At 39.6% G+C, this 13,926-nt stretch overlaps 1 protein-coding gene across 3 annotated transcripts in view; it reads right to left on the bottom strand.

The window, feature by feature from the left end:
• LOC106941533 (E3 ubiquitin-protein ligase HECW1-like) overlaps window positions 1–13,437 on the bottom strand; it is a 38,871-nt gene extending 25,434 nt beyond the window's left edge. Inside the window, exons 1-3 of one of the 3 annotated variants that reach the window (XM_015024587.1) lie at window positions 13,296–13,405; window positions 12,934–13,154; window positions 8,775–8,832 (exon numbers count right to left, since the gene is read on the bottom strand). In XM_015024587.1, coding sequence (XP_014880073.1) covers window positions 8,775–8,801 — 27 coding nt within the window. In that variant the 5' untranslated portion in view covers window positions 8,802–8,832; window positions 12,934–13,154; window positions 13,296–13,405. Of the gene's footprint in view, window positions 1–8,774; window positions 8,833–12,933; window positions 13,155–13,295 lie in introns of all 3 variants that reach the window. The other 2 variants (XM_015024586.1, XM_015024585.1) reach the window with 2 other exon arrangements.
• Window positions 13,438–13,926: the final 489 nt, after the last annotated feature.

Genomic DNA, 13,926 nt, shown 5'->3' with positions numbered 1-13,926 from the left:
ACTCGAATAGCTGAAATCCAAGAACTGACTGACAGCTGGGCTTGGCAGTATGTGACAACATCTGACAATCCTGCAGATGATCTAACTAGGGGTAAACAACTGCGAGACCTCACATGCCAATCCCGGTGGGAATGTGGACCATCATTTCTGCAGCTCCCACAGGGCCAGTGGCCGGAGCATCCGTTTATCAGACACCATTTTACTTTTATTCCAAACAAAATTTGGAAAGTCACTCAGTAGCGCCTGCTCAGCAGCTGATTTCACTGTTTTCCAAAATTTCTTTGGATCATTTAAATTTTTTGTCATCTCGGTAAGGAAATAGTCTGACTTTGCTTTCTTAATTAATAAAGTACACTTATTCTGCAATTTCCTAAAACAAAGCCAGCTCTCTTCAGTTTTATTTTTCCTTGCCCTAGCCCAAGCTGCATCTCTTTGTTTAAGCAGAGCCCCAATAGCGGGGGAAAGCCATGGATTATTTCACCCATTTGCCCTAATTTTACGTACAGGAGCATGTTTATTTATTAGTCTTAAAAACTCTTCATGAAAATCCTGCCGGGCAAGGTCAACATTATCAAAAAGAGAGACCCTATTCCAGTTAAAATGTAACAAGTCATGAACAAAAGCTTGCTCATTTAGGTGTTTTAAATCTCTTTTGGTCAAGATACGTGGCTTAGGTTTTGGTAACTTGAGATTTCTAACTGTACCTACAGCACAATGGTCACTAAGGTCCTTTGCAAAAACTCCTATCCCTGTATATTTATGCAGAGCGTTTGTCATAATTAAATCAAGGAGTGATAATTTTAGAGGGCATTTCTTGTTAAGTTGGGTGGGGTAATTAATTAACTGGATGATATTTAAGGAATCACAGACAGTTTTTAAGCTATCTGAAGATGCTGTCAACCAGTCTAGATTTAAATCTCCTAACAAAACAAATTCATTTTTATTTAGGTCGGCTAGATATTTGGACAAATTAGGGAGAGCATCACAGACAGCAGAAGGTGGTCAATAACACTCTATAACTGTGATATGCTGAGCCTTAGAGAATTCAATTTTCAACGCCAGTAACTCAAATTGTTTTGGAATAGATACAGAAGACATAAGTGTAACATGGAAGTTGTTCTTTACATAGATGGCAACACCGCCACCTTTCCTAAGGCGATCACAACAAAAAACATTATAACCTTTGTTATTACGCAATAGTCAGGCACACCCAAAAACCTCCTCCCAGACTCCGGCAGACCGATTACTGACCAGCTCTCCACCTAACGGGTCCGTGATGCCTCTAACTCCTGAGTATTACTACAGATGAGATTTTAGAGGGCATTCTGTTTAACCTGTCATTCACGAGAGGACCCAAATTTGGGTGACAGAGGTGTCAAACTCCAGTCCTCAAGGGCCTCTGTCCTGCAACTTTTAGATGTGCCTCTGCTGCACCACACCTGAAAATAATAATTAGGTCACTAGCAAGGCTCAGGAGAACCGATCTACACAGGGAGGAGGTAATTAAGCCATTTCATTCCACTGTTTTTTACCTGTGGCACATCTAAACACTGCAGGACAGCGGCCCTTGAGGACTGGAGTTTGACACCCCTGTCATTGTGAATGACAACCTGTGAATGACAGATTAAGCTGGGCGCGAGAAAGACGCGCCTAGACTCTACCTTCAGATCCAGAAGTTATGACCCTTTACTGTTAATGAAAACAGTCATTTGAGTAGCCCTGCAAAAGCCTGTCTTCAAAAACCACTTCTGTTAATGGTAGCTCTTTCTCTATTAATAACGTGCACTTGTTACAGTCTAGATAATTTTAGAGACTCGGCACGAATCCCAAGGTCATTATTTATCATAACTAAAGAAACGTCTGAAGCCCCCTAGTTTACGAGGATCGTGAACATTGATTTTATGTTAATCAGAAGGATTAATATTTAGATGACTCAAAAAATTTAACTGTCCACAACATCAATTAGACTTTAATATTTTATTAGCAAGCTTAGCAGGGGAAATGACATACAGCTATTCAAATCAAAAATTAAAAGTTTAATAAATGTAAGATATTAGATATCAAACTTCCCCCCAGTCCCTATACTGCAGGGGTGGCCAAGTCCAGTCCTCGAGAGCCACCATCCTGCAAGTTTCAGATGCATCCCTGCTTCAACACACCTGAATCAAATGACTGGCTCGTTATCAGGCCTCTGTAGAGCTGATCCCGGTCTGTTGGAGTAAGGATACTTCTAAAACTTGCAGGGTGGTGGCTCTCGAGGACTGGACTTGGCCACCCCTGCTATACTGTGTCACCGAACTACAAGAGAGGCATTGGGATGCAACTCCACTCGTCCCCAGTTGCTGATTTGGTCTTGGCAGCAGAACTTAAACATCCATGGTCAGGAATCTGTCTTGTTCCGGCAGAATCCTTTTTAGAATAAGTCCAAAGTTGAACTGGTGAGTATCCTCGATGAGCTCAGTTCCATATCCAAAGGCGATCTTTGTCTATTCCCCATGTCTACAGCAGCATCTCTGAGATGTTTCTTGGGTTGAGTGTAGGGCAGATGTCGAATCAGAACCCCGGGTTGTGGGTAAACGGATCTTGTTCCTTTCTTGAGCTCTACGAAGTCTTCGTCTTCCTGTGGTTTCAAAATGTAACCCTTATCTGATCCTGCATCCTTGTGTGGTCTTGACTCGAACACTACGGAACGAAGAACACCTGCCTTTCTCTCGCTTGTATTTTTATACCCTCCGTACTCCGGCTACGTGCGCATCTGCGGCTTACACAATTCTCTACACTTCTGCATCTTAGTTGTGCATGCACTAACTGCTCGCACAATCTTCTATTGCACAACTTTCTTTGACGTCAAACGTTTTCGTCAACCGTTGCCTCTTTCCTCTTTTACACCTGCTGAAGTTTCTATCCGCACTCGACATCTGGTGCTCCTATAAGGTTCGCAACACCACTTCCTGTTTCTTCTGTGTTCACAGCTCTTCTTCTCACACAGCCTCTAATTGCAACACAGAACGGGACTTTCCATCCAACTTGAACCAGAATATTCATTTATGATTCTTTTTCCATTTACTTCTTGAATCAACTTACATAACTCATCACCTTAATCAATAGTACATTTTAAAGTAAGGATTACTTTAGTTTTTAATCACATCAATCATAATACAGAATTTTCTTATTGCTTTCAAACTCTCATTACAATACAGGTTATGTGTGTTTCAATCAACATTAAATCATAATTGAAGATTACTTGTTACCCTCGGGTTTTTGTGACATGTTTTCTCTGTGTCCTGGAAAGATCTCAACCAGTCCCAACCAGGTTTCATGACACCTTCTAAGGAAATATTTTTATTGGTAATGGAATTAGTTAACCATGTTTCAGTCAAAACTAAGATGGCCGTATTAGTAGTTTCAATCCAGATTTTAACCAGGTATTAGGCAATAAACTTAATATGCATTATACCAAGACCTGATCTGGTTTTGAATTCTTCCAGTGTGTCAATGTTGCTAATAATTGGACCTGGTTTAGGTTGCACATTACCTGATACTAAAAGTAGAATGAGTCTTTTCCATTGACCATTTGATACTAATCCAATTTTCTTTGCCAGAGCAAGGTGTAAAAGAGAAGATTCAGTTAACACAAAACAGCTCCTTAAGACAGACAAGCACATTAAATGAACTAACTTGTCTATTGGCTTTTGGTTAAAGTAGTGCCAGTTAATAATATCTGAAATGGTCCAAATTGTCTGGTCGAGGGTCATGGACCTGGAGTAAGTCCTGAAGGAGTGAGCTAAGTTGTTATACAAGTCCTCAGAAGACTTTGGCACATTTTCAAAGATGTAAACACCTAAGAACAATATCAGAAGTAGTCTCATTGTACTTATCTGACCAAAAGTCATGTCCTCTCTTCACTTTTCTTGGAATTCAGGAAAGTATTGACAATGTAAGCTGAGATGGTGTCTAGCAGGCAGAGATAACTAGCATGCAGAGACAATAGCTAGCTGGCATGCAGAGATGGTGGTTCGCAGGCAGAGAAGAATGGTAGCTTGCATGGAGAGACAGTAGTGGCTTGCAGGCAAAAATGGTATCAAGCAGGCAGAAGTGGAAGCTCGCAGGCGGAAATGGTAGTCAGGCAGAGGTGGTAGCTAGCAGGCGGAGATGATGGCTCGCAGGCAGAGACAATGGTGGCTAGCAGGCAGAAATTATGGTAGCTATCAGGCTGAGACGATGATGGGTAGCAGGCGGAAACAATGATGGCTAGCAAGCGGAAACAATGGTGGCTAGCAGGCGGAAACAATGATGGCTAGCAAGCGGAAACAATGGTGGCTATCAGGCAGAGATGATGGTGGTACAGATGATGTTTCTCCAACTCTTTTACTCCTCCAGAGCAACCACTGTGTTCCTACAGTGGAACATCCTGAAGTCGCTTCGGAATGGCGAGCGGTATCCCGGCGTTCTTGTCGGCGTGTCGTAGCCGCCGAAGGCTCCGCGTGGAGCGGACTGGAGGGGTGAGTCAGCCCCGCTGCGATAGCTCAGAAGAGAGCACGGGTGTGAGCTCTGAGAAATGTTCAGAGTTTTCTCTCTAACTTGCAGTCGTTGACCTCCGTGATGATTTATTGCAGTGGTTCTCAATACAAGTTGTGTTATTTAAATTATAACTTAAATTGCTTTAAACTTTTTTTTTTTTTGGGGGGGGAGGGGGGGGTTCCATGTTACAACGTATAAATATGTAGGAATTGAATATTTGGGAAGTATCATAACTTAAACTTAAAGGTCAACACCAGAGTTTTCTAGAAAAATATTCAGATTTTATTTTGTGGTTTTAAAGGCTCTACGTTGAAGATGGTAAGAAATAAAGGCATACTTTATTTTATTTGCCCCTCTGCTCTCAGCTCCCATACAGAGCTGCCGGCTAGTGCTAATGCTCAGCCGCTCCCTCCCGTTTCAAACTCTTCTTACTAAAGTAAGAGTTGGAGAGCTAAATATAATTTAAATATTGGCTACCTTCAACAGAAAAAGCCTATGCTCTGCACCATAGTCTCACCAACCCTGCAAACATTGATGGAAATGCAGCAGGTTCTTGGGAGACCATAGGAACACCTGAGTGTGTGATGACATCATCCTGTCTCAGCAACTGAACTGAAATAAAACTGTGTGAACTGGGCAGAGCAACCATGTCTGGCATACACCATGCCAGACTCAAGTCCAGTAAGAAGACAGCAAAGAGAGAGAAAACTGAGAAAGAACTGCTCATGGCTGCCATCACTGTGTCAGGATAAGGCAGCAGACACCTTGACTGCAGCAGAGGCAGAGAATGGAGGAGTGGATGGGCACTTATGCTGATTTTACTTTTGTAGCATGTGAGATTATTCCCATTTTTCAATCAACAATAATGGGCACAAAAGTCAACCTTTTGGTGCTTTCCGGAGCTACCAGTGTTATAAAGTTGGAACTTCTGCAGCAAGCACAAGCCGAGTGGAAATCATGTCTGCTCCTTTTCTGCTTCAGGAAAAAATCTGGGGAAGAGAAAATTACTATTTCCTATCTAACCCTATATATGTCTCTAGTTTCACATGTTTATAGTTAAATTTAAGTCTCATTGATCTCCTGAGACAACATTTGTTGTGTTAATTGGTAATCAGAGAGCTGTGTATTGCAGCCCCAGTTCTCACCTGTATGCATATCAATGGAAGATTCCTGCTTCTTCATCATGGCTCCTGCAGGGAGCTGGAGACAGAGTTTCCCCTTCCTCTGATTGTATGCAGGCTGAGAGCTTACACTGCACTGTTTGTGCTTCAGATGGTCCTGATGCAGATTTATAGGAGACATGATTTCAAATGACTTTTGAAAACTCTCTACTTCTTGACAAAAGCTGCTGCCCTTTTTGTCTGTCTCTTTCTGTGTGCTGCGCAGCTGTCTTTGTTTGATGTCCCAGACTCGCACCCATGTGCCCCTTACAAAATCATGCAACTGGCCTTGGAAGAGGATAGGTGGTTTTTGTTAAATTATGTGTGACTGTGACTGACTGGACTCCTCTGACCTTTGACCTGATAATGCTTTGAATATTATAAAACTGTAGGACTAACCTCAGACTTTGAAACTTCTACTGAAGTGTTCCTGTCTAAAACTGACTGCTCCATAAACCCAGCCTTAGCTGAAATCTAACTTGACACCAAGGCTAACAACAAGTATGATGTAGGGTTAAAAAATACTGTGACCCATTTATGATCTTTCCAAAATCTGCAGGCCAGGCACTTTGGAAAACACTATCAAAACCTGAAGCAATAGAGGACATTCCCTTAGAGCTGCCGGCATTATTGTTACACATGAAACTTCTTGTGTGCACACTCCTCTGTTCCCTGTAGGAAGAGATCAGAGGCCCTGACCAGCCCACTGACTAGCATTTTATCCAAACCCTGCAGGCCATAAAATTAGATAAATTGTCTCTTTTACAAGATACAACAAAGCGAAACTCCCCACCCCTCAAAGAAGGAAACAGTTTCTCTGTAAAAAGATAAAACATTGGCATGATTTTGGGCCCAAAGTGTTTTTGTTAGAACTGAAATTTGTGTAGAAAAATGTCTTATTCATCTGTAGGTCACGCTATTACGGGGTAGGGATGCTCTGGGTCCTCAAGATGTGTTTTCTGCTGTTCAGAATCAGAACATTCCCAGCTTGTCACTAAGAAGCAACTTATGCATTTTCTTGGGATGACCTTTTGTTGCAGAAATTTTATCTTAATGGCTCAATCTTTGAAGCCCCCCCTAGGAATCCTCATTCATGGTGAGGGCCTGTATGCTTTTGACTTGGTTTCTTGTACCCCTGGAACTTGTTTTTGCCTCTTGTGACATTGGTGTTTACAGCCTGCTCACCCTTCTTGTTCTTTAATTAGCTTCATTCACCTTTTTGGAGCTGAAATCATCATCATTTGGCAATGCATTGGCTCAGATACATATCTGTCCTCTTGGACATCACCAACAATCACTTTTAAGCGCTGTATAGTTTTGAATGTTGCTATGCTTGTCCCCACACCTGAACATGGGGACCCTCACTGTTATGGTGCCACTTTGGATCAGATTTGCACTTCCAGGACTGACATTCCAGATTCACTCTTCAAAACCCTGATCTTGTTCCTTTGATGATGTTTCTGCCTCTTGTGATACTGCCACTTAAAAAAAAAGGGAGAGAAAAGGGAATGATTTTGGACTTCACATGGCTTTTTTGACCTCTGGTCCTCCATGCTCTATACTTCTCTGTGCAAATGGCTAAAGTTTCCACAGGACAGTCCACAGTTCCATTTTGTGCATTTGGAGCTGTGCATTACTTTTTGCTTTTTTTGGAATCACTGGGAAATGAAGAGTAGATTCTGCTGCAAAAGATACAGCAACACGCCCATAAACTAGCTTCCTGCTCATTTGTGTCCTTAACAGTCCTTTGTTTCCACAGGTGAGAAATGTCTGGCAGATTGCAGGCAGAGCCGTCTCAGATGGTGTGATGATGCCCTGATGTTGAATTAATGGTTAACCATTTCTTTTCTTATTTTACTAAATGGACACACATTTATAGTTATGCAGAAGAAACTGCAAATCATGCATGGTGTGTGCCACAAGAAACCTTTTAAGGGAACAGACCACTCCCCCTGACAACTGTTTGTGATGGTATCCTACTGTACAACCTCTCCACTGTTCTTGAAGTCTTATAGGCTGTGAAAGCTGCGCACTCAATCCCTGCAGACCCCTTGGCATTGACTGAACCCCACTGAGACAATGGTGAAGAAGAACCATAGAAAACACTGGTGACTTGCCAAGGAACCTTCCATGAGCTTTTCATGACTCAGGCTACTGAAGGAGCCAGCTGGATACCTTCAAGCCAGTGCAGAGAAGTTCCTGATCCAGTAGAGGACCTCCAACCAAACATCAACCAACCTGGCTCCAACAAGAGAGAGGGTAGTAAAAACTTCACTTCAGCGGTGTGTTCAAGTGCTAGAAACCTCTGACACCGAAGAAAGAAGATATCCGGAAAATATTCTTTTGACCCCTGTCAGAAGAAGAATTGTCAGCAGGAGCTCATGTGCAAGGCCGGCACAAGCTTCATTAGCATCATCTTCCTTCAATGAGGGTTGTGGTTGCTGCTGTTATTGCTCCTACCAGAGATATGTTCCAATTTTCATGAAACAAAGACACTTGCATTTCTGAAAATGTAAAACAAACCATTTCCTCACTCTGTGCTGACTTCTTACAATGAGTGATCTTCAACCTGTATTGGTTCTCTATGTCTGACTCTTTTTGTGAGGTACATACAATTGTGTATTAACATTTTCATGTATTATCAAAATTTTTATTATCTTTTGTGTGATTAATATAAACAATGTTTATTATAATCCAAAGAAAGGAATGTAATGGAAAATTTTATAATGTCCTCTTCACCCCTTTTGTGCTTTAGATTGTGTCTGATGATGAGGTCATGTGTCTGGATGATCTCCTCATGAGATTGCTCAAGGAGAACACCTATTGTCTAATCAGGGAAATGGCCCAGACCATCTCCCTGATTCACATCTATTGTCCAATCAAGTCTCTCTTCTCTGACCAGAACCTATAAAAGGAAGCCAGATCCACCGTTGGTCAGAGCAGACTTGACCGACTCCTTTGACTCTGTATTTCTGTTCTCACCTTGCAAGGTTTTAATACATTTCTTATTTCTTCTCATCCAAACTCTTGCTAAAGTAATTTTTTCCATGACAGATGCAAAAAGAAAACAGGTGGTCAAAGGGGGACACTGACCTTGAAACTACCAAGCTGCATCAGCATAACGACCAAGTAACCCAAAGCAGACCAAAACCTAAAGGGAAGCGGGAGGAGAAGGGCAGTGTGTTACAAAACACAGGAACACAAAGCAGTGGCAGCAGAAGGTGAGAGTTAAGCATGAGACACCTGTGGTTCCTCATGTTGGAGCAAAGATGAAACAACCCTGTCATAAACATTTCAGATTTTATCTGGTTCAGATGAAAATATGAATTACCAAAAATGAGTGGAAACACAGGTGGTCAAGTAGAACAACAAAGAGACAAAGACAGAAACAAAGAGACAGCAACTTACATTTACAATAAAACATCTGCTTAAAACTTAAAGCATCAAACATATGGTTTCATGCACGTTGATGAGAGTTCACGTGTTCCTGCAAAAAACAATTATTAGGAGTACATCTGCTCTGAGAACAGCGCTATGTTTGATTTATTTCCTAAAAGGTCATAATACTTATTTCTAAGTACAATAGATATCTTCAAATCATCTTGGAACTAAGATGGCATTTGAAAAACTTAAAACACTGGCAAACCTTTTCTACATGGCCTCTGAGATTCCGACAGTCTCACTCTTCACGTTAGTCTCCTGTTCCACTAGGTGCTGCACTTTATAAACATCGACTTTTAAATTATTTATTCCAATAATTTAACTTTTTTTTAGGTAGATAATTTAGGGGCTAGACAGCTGCTGTCTTCAACACATTGCCTTTCTGCATATACTTTACCTCCTGTCTTTTCCATTACTAGTCATTTACTGTTATTCTTTTCAAATATATTTAGCCTCCGACTTGTCTTTTAAACACATTTTTACATTCACTCCAACATATTCTTCTGCCATAAGTTCAAACCAACACCACCAAACAACTTTGCCAAAAATGCTGGTGGTATGGCCCAATCCAGCTCTAAAGTTGTGAAAATAGTTACTCGCCAGTCCACAAACTGCTTCAGCAGCCAGTTCTATATACTGGGTTCTGCACTTTGTTTCACAACAGTTATCTGAATAACAGCAAAGCACCATAGACCATCTGGTTGGAGGTTTTCATGTTGACGTCGATTGAGTCTGCATCTACTTCTTAAGTTCATTTTAGTCTAATTTTATGTGGCTCTCATTTCATTATGGAAGAACTTTGATTTTTTTCTTCTTTCCAACACTGTTTCATTTCACTGATGTTTTCTAGTATTGGTCCCACCTAAACATTTCACTCAATTTAGGGACTCAACTTTGACTGGGGCATTCTTTCCTATTTAAGCCATTCTTTTGTGAATCTCCTGTTTTGTTTGTAATTTTTTTTCGATTTTTTTCAGGACATAGTCTACATGAAGTTTAATCTGTCAAAAATATGTCCCCACATTTGGTGTACAAACAAGCTGGCTGTCTCAGTGACTGCAAGAAGCACACGTCTACTTGTTCCAGTTTCTCTGTAAGAAATGTAAACTCTGGTCTTATCGTGGATTTTCTGAAACATCCAGTACTGGGAAGATTGGCAAATGCTTTTGGTGACTGTTCTGAAAATAATGTCACCCGCCTGCAGATTGAAGGACTTTGAGGTCAGGAAATGGCCTTGTTATTCTTCCCAGACTGTTGTGCAACAATTTTGCTGATGTCTTTGTCAAGCATTGCATTTATAGAAATATATATGTCCCATCTTAGTAAACTGCAAGATCTTCTGCTTTGATGGTCACAAGTCATGATTTTTTATTTGTTTGACTTTATGTATTTGACAGAAAAATGCAGGCAAACACATAAAACAGTCTGCAGGATGTGCAAAAAGAGTTTATAGCTAAAGCTAACTTACAGTCCTATTATATGCATGTATATGTGTAAACATAGAGCATCACACACTAGTAATATACTGAAAATAAATATAAACAACTCAGTGCAACTTACAAATTAGTATGTATACAGCTGAATATTTTAAATTCAGATATTGTCTTGAGATAGTATGCAAAAACTTTTACAAAATTCTGCAAAAAATTGAATGAAAAATCAGACTGATAAAGCAAAGTGCTGCAGAGTGGAGCTTTACAGCTTCATAGCATTTTGTTTTTTTTGCTTAATAAATGTGTGTAAACAATTAAATATATAAATTGCTAAAGCTATCAAAGATTAGCAATTTATGTTTCCAAAGAATGTGGCTGGCTTTTTGGCTACAACCTTTATTGTTTGATTTTACGGTGAAGCCAAGTACTTTGTGGCTAAGGTCTGAGCTCATGTTGTCATGTTGTAATTATGATATGTGAGAAAGTAACATAACATGGGGCAGCCTGTTTTGGCATGTATTGTGTAAGGTCTAATTTAAAACAACTTTGTTTTCTTTTTATTGTTTTAGAGATTTTATTGATTATGAAATTAGCTGATTGGCTTACAAATGATCAGTCAACTGTGTACCAAATGTTTTCTCAATAACTTTTGGTAATGTAGGCAGAGGTGATGTGGGCCGGTAACTGTCTTCCTGTCTTCCTTCTTGAATTATTGGTACAAAACATTATGTACATCCTGAGGACAATTTAGAAGTACTAATGGACAAACTAACAAGATGTGTCAATTGTTTAGAACATTAATATACTTGTGTAGAAAGATGCAATTCAGATGATAGGTATAATTCGAGTTCAAGTTAGACAAATTTGTGATTATTTGCATAACATTTGTCTCTTCAATCGGTTTAATTGAAAAAATAGATTACAGGTGCCTTCTGATCAGGATAATTAATATGTTCAGGTGATGTACCATCTCTGCCTAGTTCTTCAACTGACCATAAAAAATAAGAAATTAAATTCATTTGCCATGACAGCACTATTTGTAATATGTATGCCATGTATGGAAAGTTTCCCAATGCCTCTTAATATAGTTGTGTTTTATTAAATTGCTTCCAAAGTAAAGCATTGTTGCCCTTTGCATTTTCAATACTTTAAGTTACTTCTGCTTCACTCATTTGTTGTAACACGTTATTCTTAGACTTTTGTAGGTTAGTATATCATTGGTAAGTCAAGATCTTAATTTCTTTATCTATGTCTTGCATTTTCATTAGCTTATTAATTTTAGAATTTAGTCAAGGCAGGGTTAAAAAACTATTTATTAAAAGTGTATTTAATTAACAGCACCTACTTTTAATGTTAAAGTTCACATAGTGGACTTACTTTTCACATATGGCTTTTTCCCTTTGGCTTTGTGTTTGTTTCAACAATAGTAACAGTATGGACTCTGGTGTATGTTTCTGTACTCTTAAGGTTAAATTGAAATTATTTTAGAACTGGTTAAAAATTCAGATCTTCTTTAATATGGCCTGATATGAAAAACAGACGTAGAACTAAAAGAAATGTACTTTCCACATTAACAAAAGCTTCACATGTTGAAATGTAATGCATAAATATGACACTAATTACGACTAACAATGTATCAGGGCACAGTGAAGAAACTATTGCTGTTGAGAAACTATAGCGCAGGATTTTAAAAATGGGAATCCCCACACAAAGAGGGAAGGGGAAGCCTCTCCCCAGACTCCCGGTAAGCCTCAAATCAGGAGAAACTAGGGCAGCATCTCCAGTGTGAAAAACATGACGCCATGCACGACCTGAACTGAGCTGTGCGCCTGCGTTCAGCCACATCTGAACATTCCACATACAGCATGACTTCGTATGTTCTCAGCCTCACACCCTAGAAGACTGGTATTAGATCTAATGACTTCATTTACATTGTGCGGTTTGATATAACGCGAACTAATGTATAATGCGGAACCATAAGCATCAGGAAAACCATCCTCACACCCTAGAAGACTGGTATTAGATCTAACGACTTCATTTACATTGTGCGGTTTGATATAATGCGAACTAATGTATAATGCTGAACCATAAGCATCAGGAAAACCATATTTGACTTGTGATAAGTAGTCTGATTATGATATATAATTTGGTTTGCTTGTCGTTTTGTGATAAATTGTCTATATGTCAAACATGTTGCTATAGAAGAATGTCCTGTTGCATATCCTAATAGCGACAGGATACAAAGCATCCTTCGCACAGCACAGAGTGTCTCTATGCGGATAACGGAGAGCAGGGCCGCTGCTGCTGAACGCCGAGACATGATAGGCTGACTGATGCTACAGCATCAACATTACACAGCAACAATGGAGACAGCCTACCTGGGATAACAGAATCTGCCGGTGGATCATTCTCCTCTGGTTAGGAAAAGGGCTTGAGGAGAGGAGGCTCGCGCTAATTTACATATAAAAAGTAGAACGGAACACAAACAGCGTCGCTTCTGGGCCGATGGGGCATGCGACTGAGGCTCGTATCACATCCTTTCCTCTTTCTGAGGACCAGCAGTGAAGCTAGACATAATGCAACGCTCAGTTTCCGTTTACTGGAAAAATTGCATTTAAAACACAAGTAACTTTACCACTGTTCGTATTATACAATACAATCATATTGTAATTCCAAGGCTTCAATAATACTGTACGTATTATTTTCTGTAATTGCAATATTAATAATCTTCTGCAATTACTTTTGGGTAATTTCTTTCTCATTTTGGCACTTAAGACATATACACAGATAAATTACTTTGAAGGATAAGCTTCCGGTCATACTGCAAGGAGTCCATCTTGATGTAGTTGTGCATCAATTTCCTAAAGCCAATCAGAAAACGTTTTTTTGTGTGTGTTTTTTTTGCACCTTCGCGTGCGCTGCCCGATCTCTATGGAGATATGGAGACTGGGACTGGCATAATGAAAAATAAAAGCAGAATTATATAAATGGCGCAATGCATTTATGCATTTAAAATATACAAATTAATTTTAAAATACAGAACTTTATCTCATATTTTATAATATGACATTCATATTTACGTTTTCTTTCTTGGCTTAGTTCTAACAAATTATATTTTTTAATATGATTTCAGTTTTTTTGTTTTTTTTTTTTTTCGTTAAATCACATTTGTCTCTCTTTAATTAATTATTATTAATCCTCCCCACCCACCTGGAAACTCTTTTTGTTTCCATATATTTTAAAAAATTACTGTCCCCTGTCTTTATGCCTTATGCATTTTTGTATCATATGCAGATGAGAAGATGTGTCTTAAGGCTTTAACTTCTGCCTTTTGGCTGGTTAGCGTTAAACTAAACATGACTCCCTCCAGG

The sequence above is a fragment of the Poecilia latipinna genome, unplaced genomic scaffold (assembly GCF_001443285.1).
Source record: "Poecilia latipinna isolate Pla-1442-1.1 unplaced genomic scaffold, P_latipinna-1.0 Scaffold3728, whole genome shotgun sequence".
NCBI lineage: Eukaryota > Metazoa > Chordata > Actinopteri > Cyprinodontiformes > Poeciliidae > Poecilia > Poecilia latipinna.
This window is presented reverse-complemented; position numbering and strand designations above follow the sequence as displayed.